This window comes from Dama dama, chromosome 2 (genome assembly GCF_033118175.1).
Source record: "Dama dama isolate Ldn47 chromosome 2, ASM3311817v1, whole genome shotgun sequence".
NCBI lineage: Eukaryota > Metazoa > Chordata > Mammalia > Artiodactyla > Cervidae > Dama > Dama dama.
In genome coordinates this window covers 14,086,141-14,108,110 of record NC_083682.1, presented here as the reverse complement: position 1 = coordinate 14,108,110, position 21,970 = coordinate 14,086,141, and the positions used below count along the sequence as shown (strand labels likewise).

Below are 21,970 nucleotides of genomic sequence, written 5' to 3'. Positions count from 1 at the left end.
GAGCAACTGAACTGAACTGAACTAAACTGTGTACATAGAAGATATGTAGGGGAAAATGAGTAACACTCAGAGGTGACTCAAAATTCAGGCTTAAATCCCATCTGCTCCAGAGAAAAGAGAGGAAGATGTGAGGAGGCTGATTATGGGAGGTAAACAAGAGGAAGCTTTGTCACACAGATTTAAGGCATGCCTTCTCTGCAGTGTTGGTCCTTTAATGGACCGGAACCTGGTGATCTGGAGTCGACGATAAGAAAGTAAGAGAGAGAAAGAGGCTGATAGCTTTGGCATGTCTTCCACCTACTTTATCACTGATGGCCTGGCTCTTTGTTTGTTTCCAGCTGTAACTTGTACTGGCACAACTCAGAGACGTTGTGGCTTCAGTTCCAGACCCCTTCCAAAAAGTAAATATCCTACGGAATTTTTTGATTTCCCAGTGCAACTAAAAGTTGTGTTTATGCTGCACCATAGTCTGTTAAGTATGCAATACCATTATGTTTAAAGGAATATACCATAATTTTAAAATAATGCTGATGAGAAAATAGTGCTACAGACCTGCTCAATGCAGGGTTGCCACAAACCTTCAACTGATTAAGAAAAATGCAATATCTGGCAATCACAATGAAACAAGGTATGCCTGTACTATGATTATCTGACAATGGTTAGATTCTATCTTGCCAAGTCATTGTAAACTTCTCAAAATCTATGTACCTCAGCATGTAACATACCATCCAACACACAGAAGACACTCAGTAAATACTTGTTAATTCCTTCCTAAAATTGCTTATAAATCTTTTGGCTTATGAGATCTTAGTGGCCCACTTCTGAAGGGCCCATGGAACCCCATTCCTACCCAATCAAGACCATAAATATTCTGAAGGTCAAATGAGGTCAACTCGGCAGCCGGGAATGGATTCATTGTTTGACTCAAAGTGAAATTGCAAACAAGACTTTGGAGCTTCAAAGAGAAACCAAACTTTCTTTTATCAGAAATGTCTAGGCCAGGTTTCAGAGGCCCACAGGATCAGAAGAAGGAACATTGAAAGTCTCGCCGGGTCGACCAGGTAAGACATCTATGAATTCCTCTCTTTGGTTCTCACAGAAACTGGACCATACTAGGGGAGACAAAGGGCCTAGACAGGCCCTGAGTAGGGTCTCTGGGGAAAAGCCATAAATCAGGGGTCTGTATATGATGTATATACCTTTTCATAAAAGCATTTAAGATAAACCAGCGCAGTCCACAGAGACAGAATTTGCAATCACCTAACCCTGGAGATGCAGAGTCTGGCCAGCTAAGGAGGTAAGTGAAGAAACAGAACAGGTTTCAGAGATGGTTCATATCTCTGTGTGAACCCAGATACCTTAAGATAGAAGGTGGGAAACCCCACAGGACATCTCCATTTCCCCCCTCCCTGAGTCCAGCTGTAATTAAAGTGTGATCAGGTATAGGATCTAGATCTGTTGGAAAGGCTCCTAAAGAACCCTCTCCCTTGTTCCTGGCGGCAGCGGGGACTAAAGGGGTCTTGGGAGAGTCTATCGCAGGATCCAGCTGCCTCTGCCAGTTGCCAGGTTTGTAGTTGTGTTATTTATCACACATGTAAGAAGAAAGTCTGTTCTGAAAAAGGGAGACAGATATAATCCATTCTCTCATATCATGTAGCAGACTGTAACATTCTGTGTGGTATCCATTATGAAAACTGAAGGCAGACAGTCCAGGGTTCAAATCTCAGCTTTGGCATTTCGTAGCTGTGTGTCTTGGAGAAGGAAATGGCAACCCACTCCAGTGTTCTTGCCTGGAGAATCCCAGGGAGAGAGGAGCCTGGTGGGCTGCTGTCTAGGGGGTCGCACAGAGTCGGGCTTGACTGAAGCGACTTAGCAGCAGCAGCAGCAGCAGCTGTGTGTCTATGACCTGAGTTACTTAACCTCTCTTAACCTCAGTTACTTTGTCTGCAAAATGCTCACAGCAGTGATATATAGCTGGAGGAATTGCCTGATGCCTACAGGGCTGTGGAGTCTAAACACCGATGCTTGCTGTAGTTGTTATTATAAACCACCCTTATGGGAAATCTGAAGTTCCTCTGAGAAAGCAAGGGGTAAATCAAGGTCAAGGCAGAAGTGGCACATGCTGCATACGTCCATCTCAGTTGACACTGCCAAACATTCTGCCACTCCTATGTCACCTGGCAGAGAGAGCATTCTTTTTGAAAAAACTTTTTAAAAATAGTGAAAAGAAGATAGCAGTCAGAAAGAATAAATTCGAGTCTCAAATCCATTTATCCACAAGCAAGTTATTTCACCTTCAAAGACTCCATCTCCCTGTTTGAAGGGATGCAGGTAGAATAAAAAATAGTGGTAGAAAAAAGAAAAAGAACGAATGCTTTTAAAAAAGAAAAAAAAAGTAAGGAGACACAGGGAGTGCCTGAACTGTCAGTTGACAGACCAGTGAAAGCTGTTGCTCTTGTGGGAGAACTGAAGAGGCCAGCTAGATTTTTTAAATTAGTTATTTTTTAAAATATTTACTTGGCTGCATCAGACAGCCCACTGTCTTAGCTCCTCGAGGACGTATGAGATTTTAGTTCCCCAACCAGGACTCAAACCCTTGTCCTTTGCATTGCAAGATGGATTCTTAACCACTGGACCACCAGGGAAGTCCTTAGATTTTAAAATAAGAAAAATTTTGGGAATTTCTTGGAGCTCTATATAGTTTATATTTTTACCTGTTAGGGTCCAAGAGAAAGGAATTAAACCAACAAGATGTGTAGGACATTTATATACCACCGTGGTTCTCAAACTTCACCAGCCTCAGAGTCAGCTGGGGAGTAAGTTAAAACAGATGGCTGCAAATGGCACAATTTTTTCTTTTTATGACTGAGTAATATTCCATTGTATTTGTATACCACATCTGCTTTATCCATTCAGCTGTTGATGAACATTTAGGTTGCTTCCATGTCCTGGCTACTGTAATAAGTGCTACAATGAATATTGGGGTGTATGTACACCCTGATGTGAATTACTTAGTGCCACTGAGCTGTACAATTAAATATGCTTAAAATGGTTAAAATAGTATGTTTTATATTATATATCTTTTTACCACAATTAAAAAAAAAACCACTTTAAACAGACAGCTGGTCCCAAAACTTGGGGGTTTCTTATTTAGTGAAAGTGAAATCGCTCAGTTGTGTCTGACTCTTTGCAACCCCACGGACTATAGCCTACCAGGCTCCACCATCCACGGAATTTTCCAGGCAAGAGTACTGGAGTGGGTTGCCATTTCCTTCTCCAGAGGATCTTCCTGACCCAGGGATTGAACCTGGGTCTCCAAAATTGCAGGCAGACACTTTACCATCTGAGCCACTAGGGAAGCCCTTCTTATTTAGTAGGTCTAGGCAGAGGACCAGTAGTCATGTATGGATGTGAGAGTTGGACCATAAAGAAAGCTGAGCACCGAAGAACTGATGCTTTTGTACTGTGGTGTTGAAGAAGACTCTCGAGAGTCCCTTGGACTGCAAGATCAAACCCATCAATACTAAAGGAAATCAGTCCTGAATATTCATTGGAAGGACTGATACTGAAGCTGAAGCTTCAGTGCTTTGGCCACCTGACATGAAGAGCTGACTCACTGGAAAAGACCCCAATGCTGCGAAAGATTGAAGACAGGAGGAGAAGGGGATGACAGAAAATGAGATGGTTGGATGGCATCACCAACTCAGTGGACATGAGTCTGAGCAGGCTTTGGGAGTTGGTGATGGACAGGGAAGTCTAGCATGCTGTAGTTCATGGGAGTCATAAAAAGTCGGACACGACTGAGCGACTGAACTGAACTGAGGCAGAGGACCGAGAATCTACATTTCTAATAAGTTCCCAAGTAAAACAGTCTCACCTGTCCAGAGACCACACTTTGAGATCCACAGCTGTAGGTACTGGAAACGAGTTTGAGATCAATTAAGAAATATGTTCAAAACAAAGGCCCTTCTCCAAGAAGGTGGTGGTAGGGGTGGTTTAAGCCACTAAGTCATGTATGACTCTTAAAACCCCATGAACTATAGCCTGTTGGGCTCCTCTGTCCTTGGGATTCTCCAGACAAGAATGGAGTGGGTTACCATTTCCTCTTCCAGGGGATCTTCCCAACCCAGGGATCAAATCTGAGTCTTCTGCATTGCAGGCATATCCTTTACTGCTGAACCATCAGGGAAGCCAAGGATGGTGTCTACTCATCAACAAACAGATGTTTATTTCCTCTGTGCCAGGCTCTGTGTGGGAAGCTTTCTCACTTAATCCTGATGACACCCTCTGAGAAAGGTGTTATTATGATCTACCTGTCAGAGATAAGGAAACTGAAGCCTAAAGAACTCATGCAACTGATCAAGGTCATGTAACTAGTAAATGAAGGGACTGGGAAAAGGACCCAAAGATGTCTGAACTCTTAGCCCTGATGCTGTCTTGCCTTTGAGTTTATTTTTTAGCTTATTAATATTAAATAGTGCCAATTAATTAGCCAGCCAAACCCAGGTTGGTCATTGATAGTTCAGAGTGTTTCTCTCCCTCTGGAAGCAATTAGGATCATGGTGGGGTGGGATGTGATGGAATTCATTTTGTAAATGTGACTTAGAGGCACTTTCTATTGGGCAGAAAGCGCCCTGATAGCAGACTTCTGGAATCTGTTGTTTTTGTTCAGTTGTGTGTGACTCATTGCAATCCTAGTACACTAGGCTCCTTTGTCCTCCCCTATCTCCCAGTTTGCTCAATTTATGCCCATTGACTCAGTGATACTATCTGGAATCTAGTAATGTAGAATTCAGTTTCCTGCCAGCAGGGAGCGAATCATTTAGGTGGAGAGACAAGATCAGCAGCTGCAGCAATTAACATTAACAGTTAATATCAACATTAATGATATAACGGGCCTTTTCTCTCACCTGAATGGGAAATCTTTCCACCTGTCAGTGTCTTCGGAGTCTAAAGCTACTCGTCCGCCGCCACCCCTGGTGTACGTGCTCATCAGCACAGATAATGAAGAAATTCTCCAGGCCTCTCAGCTTATCGGGGCTTCCCAGGTGACGCTAGTGGTAAAGAACCTGCCTGCCAATGCAGGAGACATAAGAGACATGGGTTCAGTCCTTGGGTCAGGAAGATTCCCCTGGAGGAGAGCATGGCAACCCACTCCAGTATTCTTGCCTGGAGAATCCTATGGACAGAGGAGCCTGACAGGCTACAGTCCATAGGGTCACAAAGAGTCAGAAATGACTGAAGAGACTCAACATGCACCCAGCTTCAGTTCAGTTCAGTCGCTCAGTTGTGTCCGACTCTTTGCGACCCCATGAATCGCAGCACACCAGGCCTCCCTGTCCATCAACAACTCCCAGAGTCTACCCAAACCCACGCCCATCGAGCTGGTGATGCCATCCAACCATCTCATCCTCTGTCACCCCCTTCTCCTCCTGCCCCCAATCCCTCTCAGCATCAGGGTCTTTTCCAATGAGTCGACTCTTTGCATCAGGTGGCCAAAGTACCGGAGTTTCAGCTTCAACATCAGTCCTTCCAGTGAACACCCAGGACTGATCTCCTTTACGATGGACTGGTTGGATCTCCTTGCACTCCAAGGGACTCTCAAGAGTCTTCTCCAACACCACAGTTCAAAAGCATCAATTTGTCAGCACTCAGCTTTCTTCACAGTCCAACTCTCACATCCATGCATGACCACTGGAAAAACCATAGCCTTGACCAGATGGACCTTTGTTGGCAAAGTAATGTCTCTGCTTTTTAATATGTTATCTGGGTTGGTCATAACTTTCCTTCCAAAGAGTAAGCGTCTTTAAATTTCATGGCTGCAATCACCATCTGCAGTGATTCTGGAGCCCAAAAAAATAAAGTCTGACACTGTTTCCACTGTCTCCCCATCTATTTGCCATGAAGTGATGGAACTAGATGCCATGATCTTAGTTTTCTGAATGTTGAGCTTTAAGCCAACTTTTTCACTCTCATCTTTCACTTTCATCAAGAGGCTTTTTAGTTCCTCTTCACTTTCTGCCATAAGGGTGGTGTCATCTGCATATCTGAGGTTATTGACATTTCTCCGGGCAACCTTGATTCCAGCTTGTGCTTCTTCCAGCCCAGCGTTTCTCATGATATACTCTGCATATAAGTTAAATAAGCAGGGTGACAATATACAGCCTTAACATACTCCTTTTCCTATTTGGAACCAGTCTGTTGTGCCATGTCCAGTTCTAATTGTTGCTTCCTGACCTGCATATAGGTTTCTCAGGAGGCAGGTCAGGTGGTCTGGTATTCCCATCTCTTTCAGAATTTTCCACAGTTTATTGTGATCCACACAGTCGAAGGCTTTGGCATAGTCAGGAAAGCAGAAATAGATGTTTTGCTGGAACTCTCTTGCTTTTTCAATGATCCAGCAGATGTTGGTAATTTGATCTCTGGTTCCTCTGCCTTTTCTAAAACCAGCTTGAACATCTAGAAGTTCACGGTTCATGTATTGCTGAAGCCTGGCTTAGAGAATTTTGAGCATTACTTTACTAGCATGGGAGATGAGTGCAATTGTGCAGTAGTTTGAGCATTCTTTGGGATTGCCTTTCTTAGGGGTTGGAATGAAAACTGACGTTTTCCAGTCCTGTGGCCACTGCTGAGTTTTCCAAATTTGCTGGCTTATCAGGGGTCAAATTATGGTGAGATCTTAAGTCTTACTTCAAGCCCTTCCCTTCCCAACAGTCTCTAATGCTCAGGACTCAGTTGTAACTACATGCTGTTAAGGGTGTGGCCACTATCATAATACCCAGTACCTTGGCCCATAACAGTTTAAACCGAGATAAATAGAAATAAGCAAAACTCCTACATGGTCCTAATCACAACACCAACATGGACATGACTCATGAGATGTAAAGGATGAGTGTTCAGTCTCCACTGGGTCCATGGTCCCTCCTGGGAAGACAGGTAGCCAGAGACAGTCTGGTTTTCTGCTCCAAAATCAATTAATGTTGAAAAGTGAAGTGAAAGTGTTAGTTGCTCAGTCATGTCTGACTCTTTGCAACCCCAAGGACTATAGCCCACCAGGCTCCTCAGTCCATGGAATTCTCCAGGTAAGAATACTGGAGTGGGTAAGCCATTCCCTTCCTCAGGGGATCTTCCCAACCCAGGGATTGAACCAGGTCTCCTGCATTGCAGGCAGATTCTTTACCGTCTAAGCCACTAGGGGAAAGTCATATGCAAATTAGCTTCATTAGATTAAACCCATAACTAGTTATAAACTAGTTATAGATTTCAAAGTGCTGAGAGTACAGCTGGAGATAATGAGAACCTGGATAAAAAGTAAAAAATCATCAGAATCCAAGGTGTTTCCTTCTTTTTGCCTCTCTATTTCTGTCCCTCTCCCACCACCTGCTTCCTCATCTATTTCTCCCCACCCCTCAGCCTTGCTATAATATCAGCTTCATTCTTTTCATTCTAACCGACTTTCTCTACTATCCCTACACATGACACAAATGTGACCATCTCCAGCTCTGCACAACCCCCTCAACCTGAAATGGTCCTTGGGGGCAATTCCACATTCCCAAGATTGGAAAGTTCTAGGCCCAGTTGGGGTCCCTTGTCCACCCCCAGGCCATCACCTGTGGCCAGGTCAGGGGAGAGGATGGAGAGATCACATCCAATCACTCAGATACTTAAGGCAGGCAGAGTAAAACATTGACCTCAGGATTCTAAACAAAGCCACTGCCTCAACTGTAAATAAGGGTCTACAGGGATAAGGAGCCCCAGGTAACCTAGTCTTGCAAATCCAAACCCAATTAAAAAAAAAACAAAGACAAAACCTGACATGTCCCAAAGAACACAGACCACAAGGAAGGGAAGATCTTTCTGTATAATATCATGCTAGATGATTTTTATGTTCTTATTTTTGGTGATTTTTATTTTAATGAAGATGAAGCTAAAGATAAGGATGGGGTCAGATGCGGCACATATTAATTTTCTCAGAGGAGGGAAAATGCACCTTCTTACCTGTTTTGCAGCACTTGAGCATCATGACGGAGCAGGGAGTTGGAGCCAATGCTGTGCCTGGTGTTACGGCACCAGGAAATGTGTACCTGATCCAGGCCAGGAATCCTGTGGCTCCTGGGAGCAAGGCGCAGCCTGTGGGCATGGCCACTTACTTAACATCCAGAGTGACCGAGAGTGATGCAGGAAGAGCGAACTTACAGACGCCACGCATGGTGATCCAGAATCCAGCGGGAGTGAACGCCACACAGGGTCCGCCCACTGCGCTTCAGCATCCGGCAGCAGTGGCCAGTTTCCAGACCCTACCTGGGGAAATCCAGACCACAGACCTCCAGACCCTGCCTGGGGGCCCTCAGAATCCCCCCACATTTACTCCTGGGCTGATGTATACCTCCAACCAGTCCCAATGGAACATGCCATTTGAATCGTTTTTTACGTTCGATCCCAAGAAATTCATAAAGGAGGAGGTCAGGACGCTAGGGGTGAGTGTGATGTCTCTTTCTCTCCAGTTTGGGTCCCTTCATGAGCCCGGCTGTAGTGAGTGCACTTGGATAAGGAAGGGAATGGATTTAGAGGGCAGAGGACAGAAAGGTAGGTGGCAGCTTCTGGAGGTTGGGTCAGGATGGCTCCACAGAGGCCAGCCTCTCCCTTGTCTTTGTCCAGAAACCATCCTTGAAGACCTAGGAGGGGCTGTTGTAACTACAGTACCTTCTGGTAATTGCCACAGGACATGCATAAATTGTCCTGGTGCTTGAAGAGTACAAACTCACCAGCTCACCTGAGCTGGGGGCAGGAGGATAGGACAGGCTCGCACACACCCCAGCCCACCCCTCCTTGTCAATCCTTCAGGGACAGACAAACCAGTGGACTGTACCAAGACCAAGGGATTGTTTGCCTCCTCCTGCTGCTGCTGATGCTAAGTCGATTCAGTCGTGTCCGACTCTGTGCGACCCCATAGACGGCAGCCCACCAGGCTCCCCTGTCCCTGGGATTCTCCAGGCAAGAACACTGGAGTGGGCTGCCATTTCCTTCTCCAATGCATTAAAGTGAAAAGTGAAAGTGAAGTCGCTCAGTCGTGTCTGACTCTCCTAAACTTACCCAAATCAAATCTTGGATTAACTTCTATAAAACACTGCCAGCAAAAATAACCAGTCTATAATAGGAATAGAAAAAGGTTTTATTTGAGCCAAACTGAGGTGTGTAGCCCAGAAGACAGCCTCTCAGATAACTCTGAGAAACTGCTCTGGAGAAGTAGGGTTGTCAGCCGTTTTATATCTTGTTGGATCAAGTGTACATTTCTTTAAGGTTTAAAAAAAAAAAAAAAGATCAACATGTACACAGGGAGTCAGTGTGGCCTTCGAACCTGGGAGTAAGTGTTAGCCTCTCAGTCATGTCTGACTCTTTACAACCTTACGGACTGTAGACAGCCAGGCTCCTCTGTCCATGGAATCCTCCAGGCAAGAATACTGGTGTGGGTTGTCATTCCTGTCTCTAGCAGATCTTCTGGACCCAGGGATCTAACCCACGTGTCCTGCGTTGACAGGCACATTCTTTACCATCTGAGCCAAACGCACCTGGGAAGGGAGGCTTATCATTGAAGGAGCACCAGCATTGGCATCCCAGGAAGGGAGGCATTTCATCTCTCTTTGTCTTTTTTTTTTTTTTGGCTGTGCCAGGTCACAGTCCATGGGGTCGCTAAGAGTCGGACACCACTGAGCAACTTCACTTTCACTTTTCACTTTCATGCATTGGAGAAGGAAATGGCAACCCACTCCAGTGTTCTTGCCTGGAGAATCCTGGGGATGGGGGAGCCTGGTGGGCTGCTGTCTATGGGGTCGCACAGAGTTGGACACAACTGAAGTGACTTAGCAGCAGCAGGTCTTAGTTGCAGCTTGTGGAATCTTTTTCTTAGTTGTGGCATGTGGTATCTAGTTCCCTGACCAGGGATCAGAGCCTGGGCCCCTTGCATTGGGAGCACAGAGTCTTAGCCACTAGACCACAGTGGAAGTCCAAAAATTTCCCAGGTGAATTTTTTTTAGGGGGGGATCAAGCTGCATAGCTTTCAGGGTCTTAGTCCCTGGCCAGGGATTGAACTCACACCCTCATCAATGAAAGCATAGAGCCCTAACCACTGGACCAGCAGAGAAATTCCTAATAGTTATTTAACATAGACATTCTTTACTTCTGGTCAATATGCCCTTTTCTTTAATGACTAAAGCAAATGTACAATAGAGGTTTGATAGGCCACAAACAGGCTGTTTTAGTTAGCATAACGTGTACAAGCCGGAATGACTTCCCCAAACCTCAGTATGGGAAATTTTCTTTTATCAACAGTATCAGGAATAGAAATCCTGGTCACAGGCAGGAAGTGAGATTATAAACGAGTGTGGAAAACCTTCAATAGGTGAAGCTATTATATGATATTACATAGTAGTTATAATTTCATGTTATTATTACTTTCCTTATTAATTAATACTGGACAAATGCTTGTTAACTTTGGGTTCCAATTACTTTAAAGTCTTTTGAAAGAATTATTTTAAGTTAGAGCAAATGCCTGGGGAACCTGATCAAACACAGAGAATGGCCAAAAACATGGACTCTCTTTAGTGAACTACAGCCCATTTGGGAGAAGCGACGCCTTTATTTTAAGATACAGATAAAGTGGGCACACAGACAAGATCAAGATCAGCTGTTATTTGATGAAGCAGCTGCCATGAAACCCAGATCTGTACCCTAAGCTCTAGACTCATTGAGTGTGAGAGCTGACACATCTGTTCAACCCTGATCACTTGACCCCTGAGCAACCTGAGGCCTGAAGAAGTCAAATGTCACCCCAAGTCCTCAGGTATAGCAAGTGCTGCAGGACCCCCAAATAGGAGGTGTTTTGTCCTGAATGTGGGGGTGTCAGTAAAAGGATGTAGTTGGTCGTTGAAAGAAAGATGGGATTTCAGTAGGATGAGGGTGAAGCCAGTACCTTTCAGACAGAAGAGGAAGAAAAGCAGGTGGGAAAGAGGAACAGCACAGGCTTGCAGGCACTGAGGATCCCACAGCAGGGAACACACAGGGGTGGGGCCTAGGAAAGGTGTGGGTGGAGGGCTTGCAAACACCTCCCAAGTGGCAGGACCTATCTATAAGTTTTATGGGCACTTTAAAAAAAAAAGAAAAAATATTTGGCCATGCCTTGTGACACATGGGATCTTAGTTCCCCAACCAGGGCTTGAACCCATGCCCCCTGCATTGAAAGGCAGAGTCTTAACCACTGTATTGCCAGGGAAGTCTTTACGGGGCCCTCTTTCTAATCTCTGCAACCAGTGGTTCCTAACCTTTTTTGGCACCAGGGACTGGTTTCCTGCAAGACAGTTTTTCCACAGACAGGGTGGGGGGGATGGTTTCAGGATGAGCACTATATTTCAAGAGCATTATGTTTATTGTACTCTTGATTTCTGTTACTGTTACGTCAGCTCCACCTCAAATCATTAGGCATTAGATCCTGGAGGTTGGGGACTCCTGTCTACAGCAACCCCGCAAGCCAGATACAGTCATCCCTATCTTACTGAGAGACACAGGGAGGGTGCTTGCCTGAGGCCACGCAGCTGGAGAGTGCCAGAGCCAGGATTCAAGCCCGTCTGGTTTGCTGCCAAAGCCCCCGCCCAGGCATCTTCTCTGCAAGCCTGCAGGTGCAGAGTCCAAAGTCCTGATCTGTTCTATCCCCCACCCCTCCGCCTTCCCTTTATGCCCATGGCTCCCAATTCTGTGTGTACATTGGCGTCATCTGGAGCTTCAAAACAACACCTTGACATGGACCCCACCCCAAGAGATTTTGGTCCCCACAGAAGTCATACTCAGGGGTTCTGGGGTACAGTCTGGGCTGCCAAGAGCAGGTACAATCCCATAGGCCCCCAGCTCTGCTCTTTCTCACGATGCCTTGTCCTCCCCACAGGCGATCCAGATCCTCATCGGCCTGACTCACATCTTCACTGCCATCAATCCTTCACTGTATGAGAAAAATTCCTATTCCGCGGTGTCAGGGTACCTGATCTGGGGAGGAATATTCGTGAGTACAAGGCCCTGTGGCCTTCTTCTGGGTTCTGAGTTACCAGACTGGGATGGGGAAGTGAAGGAAGAAAGAGCCTGGAATGCACTCCCAATAATAGGGCCCTGGGAGCCCAGAGCCAGCCACCTAAGACTGTAGGTGCAGGACAGGGTTAAGGACACAGCCCAGACCCAGTGCCCCAGCAACTCGCCCCCTGCCTCTAAGGAACTTTCAGCTACTCTCAAGCCAATCGCGTGCTTTAATTATTCCACCCTCTCGGAGATCTCGTTTGATGTAAATGTAAATATGTAAATCATTTATAACCCCACCCTTATTCGCCCCTGCCCTGTTGCTGGGAAAGATTGAAGACAGTTGGAGAAGGGGGCAGCAGAGGATGAGATGGTTAGATAGCATCATTGATTCAATGGATATGGAACTTGAGCAAACTCCAGGAGAGAGTGAAGGACAGGGGAGCCACGTTGCAGTCCATGGGGTCACAAAGAATCAGACACGACTCAGCAACCAAACAACAACTACAGAATCACATGACCCTCTTGTAGATAGAAAGAGCAGGGTTTGTTTGTTCATGCCCATTTGCCAGATGAGAAGACTGGGGCTCAGAGAGGTTAGGCAAGATGACTACAGTCTCACAGCCAGGAAGGGTTGGAAGAAAGTCCTGATGGAGCCCAGGCCCCCTCAGTTCAGGGCTCTCATAATTGGACCAAGTTCTTCCTGCCTCTGGGTTCACACATCTGTCACCTGTCTCGCAGCATCCAGGGCCAGTTAGGACCCCCAGGCTGGGGCAGCAACTTGCCTAGGGTCACAGCAAGGTGAGTTAGAAGCAAGAGTGGAGCAGAAGCCTAGGTCTCCCATCTCCCAGCCCCAAAGCTCTGCTCACCTTGCTACCCTGTCCCTGCTTTTCCAAGATCACAGTTGAGAATAGGGCGGCGTGAGGCCAGATGATCCATGAGTTTGGGTGATGCCTGTGCCCAGGCTGTGGGCCCAATGGGGATCAGACACAAAGATGAGATGTCTAACATCCTGAAACAAAATTTAGGCTTTTAGGGGAAAAGATTTTAACCTAGACACAGAAGAGTTTGGGTACTGTGGCATCTAACCATTGGGATAGTGAAAATGTTGAGAGGAGGTAAACAGACCTGCCCATCTTAAGAAACAAGGTATGTAGGCCTTAAAGACTGAGAGCTACACCTCTGAGTGGACTGTGGTCTTTTCAACACACTGTACAACAGCTCTTACTCCTTTTTGTCTGCGTAGTTTATCATCTCTGGCTCTCTCTCAGTGGAGGCTGAAAAGAACCGCAGTTCTTGCATGGTGAGTTGTAATTCCATCTTTCATCATCCTTCAATGTTAGAATGTGACTCTCCAGGGGGAAGGGGCCTCCCAGTAGCCTCCCAGAGCAGCCTGGTCCCAGCCGCAGGGTTCAGCGCTCTTACATACCTTATTTCATTCAGTCCCCACAGGTCTACAAAGTTCTGTGATCCTCATTCTACAGAAGAGGAAACTGAGTCACAGAAAGGTCGGGTGACTAGACTTAAGATCACACAGCAGGAAAGTGGCTGATCCGGGGTTTAAACCCAGAGCCCTCTGATCTCAGCACTGTACCTTCACCTATTGCATTTAACTACTCAGACACTTGGCATTTTGGCAAATGGCCAAGTAGTCACAGCACCATGACCTTGGGGTGCTCTAGAATTAAGCAGAAGGTCAGGTAGAGGCCAAGGGGAAATGTGTGTACTTTTCAGCCACCTCTTTAAGGCACTTACTGCTCTCCCCTTTGGCTAGACCTAGAAAAATGAGTGGAGTGTGTGCCTTGCACAGCTCAGAGTTCCAATCACAGGACGCAGGACCCAGAATCCCTTGCACCATCAGAATGTCATCCTCTGTCTCGACAGCCAGCGATACACCTGTGCATGTTTTGATTTTTGTTGTGGCCTCTAAGAAGCTTAGGGATAAATGTAGAACTTCTAAGGGCCCTCCTCTTATCCCTGGCTCCAAGTCCTTCCTCCCCCTCTCCATGCTCTCCAAAGGGCTTCTTGTCTCTTCTACCTGTTCAATGGGGAAGCCATGGGTTAGTTAGGGGGCTGGGTTGTCCCACGGAGGGTTTCCAATGACCAGTCCTTTGTCTGCAAGGCAAATGTCTGCTGCCCCTCAGTCTGCCTTACTCCATCACCTTCAATGGGATTAAGACCCCCTTCCCCACGCCCCCCAACATGAGCTGAGCTCACAGTGCTCCTTAATCACCTAACAAAAGTGGATCGAACTCTTGTCCCACATCTTCTGCGAAATCCAATAACCTCTCCAAGATGCCTACCAATTCCTGGGGGGCTCCCAGTCCCCCCGGTTCTGATGATTGACTTCCAGCTGAAGTGTCTACTTCTATCTCTACTCTGCTTGCCAGCCTTCCCAGCCTCAGCCCACAGGTGGACACAGTACTTCCCTCCCCATCTCCAACCCCATGAACCACCCCCCAGGGGAGGCAGTTGAGCAGGGGACATCGTGAGTGATTGGAGGATTTCAGCATCCCGATACTAGACAGCAGATCCTTTAAAATGGAGTACTAGACCTTCTGGTTCTGAAAACTTTCCCCAGCCAATCCTGCCAGCCCAGACTCCAGCTCCCTCCAGCAGGACCAGAACTTTCCTCTCCCTTCTCTCAAGGCAATCCTCGAATCCCAACTCATGCCCCCTGCCACCATCACCCGCATCCCTGCTCATTTCTTCCAAAGAGCAGTTCAGCATCCTTGCCGCCTCTCCTCCCAATCTGGCTTTTGAATCTCATTTCCTGCACCATCAGCTGCTTATGGAGTTATTTTCCCAAACAAAGACAGCCCCTGCCCTAGGTGGACTCTGCCTATTGAATAAAGAATAATCTTCTCACCTCAGTGAGCTTAGGATAAGCTGGCCTCTCCACACCCACCTCCTTCCTGCCCAGGCTCCCCTTTCCTCCTGCTCCCCACAGGCCTGGCTTCAGACTCACCTGTGCCTCTCTCCCTGCCCCTTCCAGGTTCACGGCAGCATCGGCATGAACGTGGTCAGTGCTATCATTTCCCTGGCTGGGGTCTTGCTTCTCATCATGGATTTGTGCTTTACCCCGCCGGTGAGCATCCAGACTACCAGCACCCCAGGCTTCCGAAAGACTGGGGAGGCTTGTTTATGAGGTTGTTCCAGAGCAGGAAGGAATCACAGCCAAATTCCATCCTAGTATGACAGCCCTAGGTCCTAAAATGTGTTATTTGTTGTTGTTCAGTCGCTCAGACATGTCTGACTCTTTGCAAACCCATGGACTGCAGCACGCCAGGCTTTCCCATCCTTCACTATCTCCTGGAGCTTGCTTAAACTCATGTCCATGGAGTTGGTGATGCCATCCAACCATCTCACCCTCTGTCGTCCCCTACTCCTCCTGCCCTCAATCCTTTGAAACATCATGGTCTTTTCCAATGAGTCAGCTCTTTGCATCAGGTGGCTAAAGTATTGGAGCTTCAGCTTCAGCATCAGTCCTTCCAATGAATATTCAAGGTTGACTTCCTTTAGGATTAACAGGTTTGATCTCCATGCTGCCCAAGGGACTCTCAAGAGTCTTCTCTAGCACCACAGTTCAAAAGCATCCTAAAATGTATAACCCTCACCAAAACCCCTGACTTCTGAGGCAGGTGAGATAGACCCCATTTTATAGATGAGGACACTGAGACTCAGAGAGCTGGAGCCAGGTGGCCGCTCCTTGTTCCTGTTCTGATCCTGCTTGGAGGCAGCAAACGCCAAGGCAAGCAGATGGGGCAGTAGCCACACTCAGACCTCAAGGCCACCCGCCCCCAGGAAGCTGTTGAGGGAGGGACAGCTGGTGGCAAGAACAGGAGGTGCTGACCCCAGGGTCTCATCTTATCTGGGGCCCCCAGAAGCAGATGCTGGAACAGGGATTCAGGAGCAAGTCATTTATTTTAGAGGTTTCCCCTAGGAAATACCAGTGGGGGAGAGAATAAGATGAACAAGGAAAGCAAGGCACGGATAAAGGGTGTCACCAAGCAAGTCACTGCCGGAGCTTAGTCCTGCTGGGACTCTAGCCCACAGAGAGGACACTGCCTCAGAGTTACATTCTGTCGTGGGTGAGGGGCCTGGGGTACTCACCCACCAATTCCCACCATCGCTCATTGAAAACTACTCCTGGGGGCATCGAATGCCATGGACTCCAGTCTGCCACACATGTGCCAGTGTGCCTGTGAGGTGGGTCTCGTTTTGGGTTCCTCCCATAGCTGACTTTTTTCTTTTTCGGCTGCACTGGGTCTCATTGCTATGTACAGGTTTTCTCTAATTGCAGCCAGCAGGGGCTACTCTCTAGTTGCAGAGCTTGGACTTCTCATTGCAGTGGCTTCTCTTGCTGCAGAGCCCAGGTTCTAGGGCTTGAGGGCTTCGATAGTGGTGGCGTGTGGGCTCTAGAGGGCAAGCTCAGTAGTTGTGGCACATGGGCTTCGTTACCCCAAAGCACGTGGAATTTTCCCAGACCAGGGATCAAACCCATGTCCCCCTGCATTGGCAGGCAGATTCTTCACCACTGGAACACCAGGGAAGTCCCAAAACTGACTTTGAGACAAGTAGCTTATTTGGGAGAGGAAGCCAGCAGGGTGATGAGAAATGAGGTGGGGAAGAGAAGGGACCAGTAAAGATGTGATGTAATCCAGCCACCTATCCTGAGTGTTGGTTCCTAAACCAGTCCCCACACCTGGAGGGCAGGGGGAGGCAGCCATGCCAGACTGGCAGGTGGCAGGTCTAATAAGCCAAGGAACTGATGTATGAGGCTTGTCTTGGGCCTCTGCAAGATGAGTTGACCTCTGCACTGCCCATCAGAATCCTACAAACTTAATTGCATCCAGTTCAGGTGGTCTCAACACCTCCTACTCTCAAGGCTGCATCCTCGAAAATGACTCCCACTGCAGAAGTGCATTCCAAGGACAGGGGAGGGGTGAAGACCTCCAATTGCCTGGGTCCAGCTATCAGAGGACTTCCCCTAGGTGACCTTATCCAGCACTGAGAACTCACCTGGGAAGGCAGTGCAGACCCATGCTTCAGTCACGCCCTCCCAGCCCAGGGTTGAGAACCGAGGGTATTTATCCACTAGCCCCTGTCAGTCACTGATAGACTGCTGATTTGAAATCTCCCTGGAATTTTGGACCTGTTGTATGAAGAGCAAAGTGGGCTCCAAGGGCCAGAGAAAGCTCCAAGGCAAAGAAACGCAGGTGCCAGCAGTTGGAAGTCTGGCTGTCATGCCCTCAAAGGTGCCATGGGGGCATGTGAGAGGGGCACCCACAGCAACTGCTCACGGAGCACGTGCCAGACGGTCTGGGGCTCTCCAGCTGAGGCATGTGGTGCTTGCCTAAGATGAGCCCTACAGGTGTGGACGGTCACAGGACAGTCACCTCTGTGACAAAACCCTTCCCATTCCTCTCTGCCCCTAGATTAACGTGAAGACAATTTCCGGTGGTCTCCTCCCCTTCGCCCTGCTGGAGTTCTGCCTCACCTGTGTGGTCTCGCATTTTGGGTGCCAGGCTACGTGCTGGAACCAGTTTGTGGTGAGTGTTGGGCCTTGCTCCAGAAATCAGAGAGTGCTCCGGGGGTAGCAGAGGTGACAAGACATTGGGAGAAGTGGGGCCTGAGAGGACGTCTTAGTTGGTTCAGGATGTTATAACAAATATACCACAGGCTGCATGGCTTGTAATCATTTCTCAGAGTCTAGGAGTCTCAGATCGGGGTGCCCGGATGGTCCGGTTGTGGTGAGAACTCTCTTCCTGGTTTTCGGATGGCTGTCTTCGTATTATAGTTTCCCTATCTTACAGAAAGATAGGGAGAGCTCTCTGGCATCTCTCTCTCTAAGGTCACTAAACCCATTCATGAGCGCTCACCCCTCATGACCTGCGAGCATGCTAAGTCACTTCAGTTGTGTCCGACTCTTTGCAATCCCATGGACAGTAACTCGCCAAGCTCCTCTGTCCATGGGATTCTCCAGGCAAGAAAACTGAAGTGGGTTGCCATGCCCTCCTCCAGGGGATCTTCCAGACCCAGGGATTGAACCCATGTCTCCTGTGTCTACTGCCTTGGCTGGTGGGTTCTTTACCACCAGTTCCACCTGGGAAGCCCCCTCATGACCTAATTACCTCCCAAAGGCCCCACCTTCTGATACCATCAGATTGGGGGTTAAGATTCCAACATACAAATATTCAGTCCATCACAAAGAGGGTGTATCTGTGTGTTTCTTTTGCTGCAAAAGAAACTGCTGGAAAACTCAGAAGCTTAAAACAGCAAACATTTCTTTAGCTCATAATTCTGAGTCTCAGGGTAACCAGTGGGTCTTCTGTTGGCCTCAGATGGACCCACTTGATACCAAAAGCTTAGCTTCTCTATACACTGGTGCTGAATTGAATCTCAGAGACAGAGTTGTGGGTGAAGTAGAAAAGAATAGCTTTATTACTCTGCCAGACAAAGGTGGTGGGGTGGAGGAAGTGTCACAGTGGCCTAATGCCCTCATCAAAACTGTTGTGTCTCAACTTGGGGAAGATAGTGGGAAGTTTTATTGTAATTGTTCAAAGAGGGTGTGATCAGCTTGTGGATGTTCTTCTTGTGGATGGGTTGGTGGTAAGGTAGGTAGAAGCCAGCATCATCAACTTTCAGGTCCAACTGGTCTGGGGTCTACATACTTGTGGACAGTACATTATTATTAATCATTAACTTCTCTCACCTGGTGGGGGTTTCAGTATCTGAGAAATAGCTCAAAGATATTGTGTGTATTCACTGATAGGGAAATAGGACCCTGCCCAAGACTGGTCTTGACTGTTTTATTTCTCCCTTGTCTCACATCCCCTCCCATCCCTAATTAACAACCGCTTGAACCTGCCCATTGGAACTCAGGAAAGGTCAGGGGACCTGTATGAAGGATGATTCCTATAATCAAAGAGATGAGGGATACAGAAAGGCCTCATGCTCAGGAGCCCCATAGAGCCCTGCACAGTATCACATTCAGACAGGTGTAGCAGCTGCCAGCTTGGCACCAGCTGACCAACCAGAATCTTCAAGGAAAAGTTCATTTCTGCTCCAAGTGGTATCACTTCCTCCAGGAGGCTGGCCTGAGCTTCTTCAAAGGTAGCTGGATTCCAAGAGCAGTGAGTCACAGCCAGCCCCACAGGCACAGACTTTAAGTCCCTGCTCATGCCACATTCTTTAATGCCTCTTTGGCCAAAGTAAGTCACCTGGCCAACCCCGGATTCAAGGGGATGGAAACTGCAATGTGCCCTCCTGTTTGATAAGAGGAAGACAGGGCAGTCAAGGCTTATGTCAAGTTTATGATTCTCTGGGTCTGCTGGGTAGTTCTGGTTTGGGCGAGCTCAGTTGACCTCTGCTGGATTCGCCATGAATCTACAGTCGGTTGGTGAGTTGCCTGCTAACTGGATCGTCTCGGATGCTCTCAATTGTATGTCTGGCAGTTCGCATGCCACCTACCAATAGGGCCAACTGGCCTACTTTTCTCTCATCACCCAGTGGACCAGCCCAGTCTTCTTTACATGGCAGCCTCAGCATTTAGAAAAGCAGTGAGAGAGCAAGCGTGGATTTGCAGACATTTCTCAGATCTCTGATGCTTTCACATTTTCACTGTTGGTCCATTGACCCAGGGAAGTTCCATGACTAAGACCAGCATCAGTGAGGGAGGGTCTACCCAAAGGCATGGCAGCAGGAAGGGGAAGAATTTGTAGCCGTTTTTTTTCAGTTGACCACAGGGGAAGTTGATGGCCTCATATCCTTTGTCTTTCAGAACAGGACAGAGGTTCCGACCGTAGTCATTGCCAACCCAGCCAACACTCCCACCAGCTCTTTCAACACTACCGACGATACCACTGGCCATGCCAACGTTACCACCAGCCCTACCAACCCCACCTCCCCCACTAACGCTGCAGTGATGGTGCCCCCTGTACCCTCCTATGAAGATGTAGCTGGTTTTGCCCAGAAATAGTCTGTTTCAGTGACAAGGAGGAGCCATTTCAGTTAAATCTTTCCTTCTCCCAGAAACTTATGCTGGTCCAAAATGAACAATCACTTTCTCCCCTCTTTACTCCTCGGTTTCATTTATTGATGTCTTGTTTTTTTTAATTCATAAATCATTTCCTGGGACACGGCATCCTTTAACCTTGTTGAAGTGCAGGGTGCACTTTTACTGTCGCTCCTGGTGGAGGCGCACTGTTCAGGGTTAGCCACTCAGTCGTGTCCGACTCTGTGACCCCACGGACTGTAGCCCACCAGGTTCCTCTGTCCATGGGATTCTCCAGGCAAGAATATTGCAGTGGGTTGCGATTTCTTCTCCAGGGGATCTTCCCGACCCAGGGATTGATCCCTGGTCTCCCATTCCAAATTGGTGCCTCAGTCATGGAACTCTTGGAGGTCCAGCTCTGGCCCCTTCCCCAAAGCTCTGACCCTGACACAGTTGCCCCAAGCAGCAAGAGGAGCAGTGGAGAGTGTGGACGCTGCAGTTGCAGTGTAGACACCTCAGCACTCATGGGTGAATGAGCAGAAGAGTGTATGGAGCCACATGTTGCTGTCTGGGGTTCTGGAAACGTGCCTCACCCCATCCCAGAGAGAGAACTAGTCAGGCGGCTCAGTGGGATATACACACTAACTTAAAACACCTTATCTTGATGAAGAGGTACCTTCCCCATTTGCACAAAGTGCTCTATGGACTAGTAGTATCCTAGCACGTGCCTCCAGCCCACGGAGAGTCAGCTATGGGCAGTCCCCTCATCTCGTTCCCCCCTCCAGAGTCCTGACTTCAGCTTGACAGCAGACCCCAAAGTGGGACTTCCCTGAGGGTCCAATGGCTAGGACTCTGAGCTCCTGATACATGGGGCCCAGGTTCAATCCTTAGTCTGGATCCCACACGCCACAGCTAAAAGACCCAGAGTGCTGCAATGAAAAGATCCTGCATGCCATGACAAAGACCCGGCACAGCCAAATCAATACATAAAACATTTAATTAATTAAGTTTTAAAAAATGATGGAAACCACATTCCTGGTGCCATGCAAGAAGGTGGCAGAGGCCCCTTACAGACCTCCACGTTGCTTCCACTTGAAGTGTTGACAAGGCACCGACCAACCTCTTTCGTGCTAATGTGACAGCTGCCCCTAGCATCACTGCAGTAAGTGATTCTGCTCAAGCATCTCCTTTTCTACCAGGAGGAAGGAAGAGGGGGCAAAAAAAAAAAAAAATGAGTGAAGGCTGCGAAACCCCCATCTCATCATACCTGATGGCCTGAATCATCCCAGTCACAAGCCCTGGGTGACACATTTATGTCACTGATCATCAGAAGGGCCCTGTGACCACTGTGTAGCCCTTAAAGGGTGGTTCCGGAGGCCATTCTAATATAAAAAGTCAGAGGGTGGGAGGGGGAGCTGGGAGGGTAAGGGGCAGGGCCATCGGTAACATGTATACAGCAGCTGTGTTTCACGAAACACAAATATTTCATCTTCAACAATAATACAGGTAGATATGTGAAGCCCATTTTACAGATGAGGAAACTGAGACTCAGAAACTGTCCCACAAGGCGCATCTCAGAAGGACACAGAGCCAGTTTGAAGGTGATCCCACTGGCTTAAAAAGGAACAATTTGAACTTCAAGAATAATAACAATTGCAAAAATAGTAATAACAACAATGACAATGCCTGTGATGGGTTGGACCATGAGCCTTCATAGGGATACTAAAAATATATCTTTTATCACCTGTGGAGGCAGTTAGGGCACTCCCATTATTCTGAAAATGGTAAATGACAGGAAAGAATCAAGCATTTCCAGGAGGAAAGAACAAGGAGTCACTCAGCTAGAGAGGATGGCTGCCCACAGTGCCCAAATCATGAAGGAAAACGGGTCACCAACTGTGGGAATTGACTGGATGG

General features: G+C 47.7%; 1 protein-coding gene across 2 annotated transcripts; it reads left to right on the top strand.

Annotated features, from left to right (window-relative positions):
• The first annotated feature begins 908 nt into the window (after nt 1-908).
• Nucleotides 909-20,137, top strand: MS4A18 (membrane spanning 4-domains A18). 2 transcript variants are annotated; one of them, XM_061166533.1, is made up of 8 exons: nt 976-1,061; nt 4,160-4,364; nt 8,010-8,477; nt 11,936-12,049; nt 13,304-13,360; nt 15,053-15,145; nt 17,496-17,609; nt 19,841-20,137. In XM_061166533.1, the coding sequence occupies exons 2-8, from the start codon at nt 4,278-4,280 to the stop codon at nt 20,036-20,038; spliced, it is 1,131 nt and encodes a 376-aa protein (XP_061022516.1). In that variant the 5' UTR covers nt 976-1,061; nt 4,160-4,277; the 3' UTR covers nt 20,039-20,137. The 2 variants fall into 2 exon arrangements, with proteins under 2 accessions (XP_061022520.1, XP_061022516.1); XM_061166537.1 differs by lacking the exon at nt 4,160-4,364 and having other exon boundaries at nt 909-1,061.
• The last annotated feature ends 1,833 nt before the right edge of the window (nt 20,138-21,970 follow it).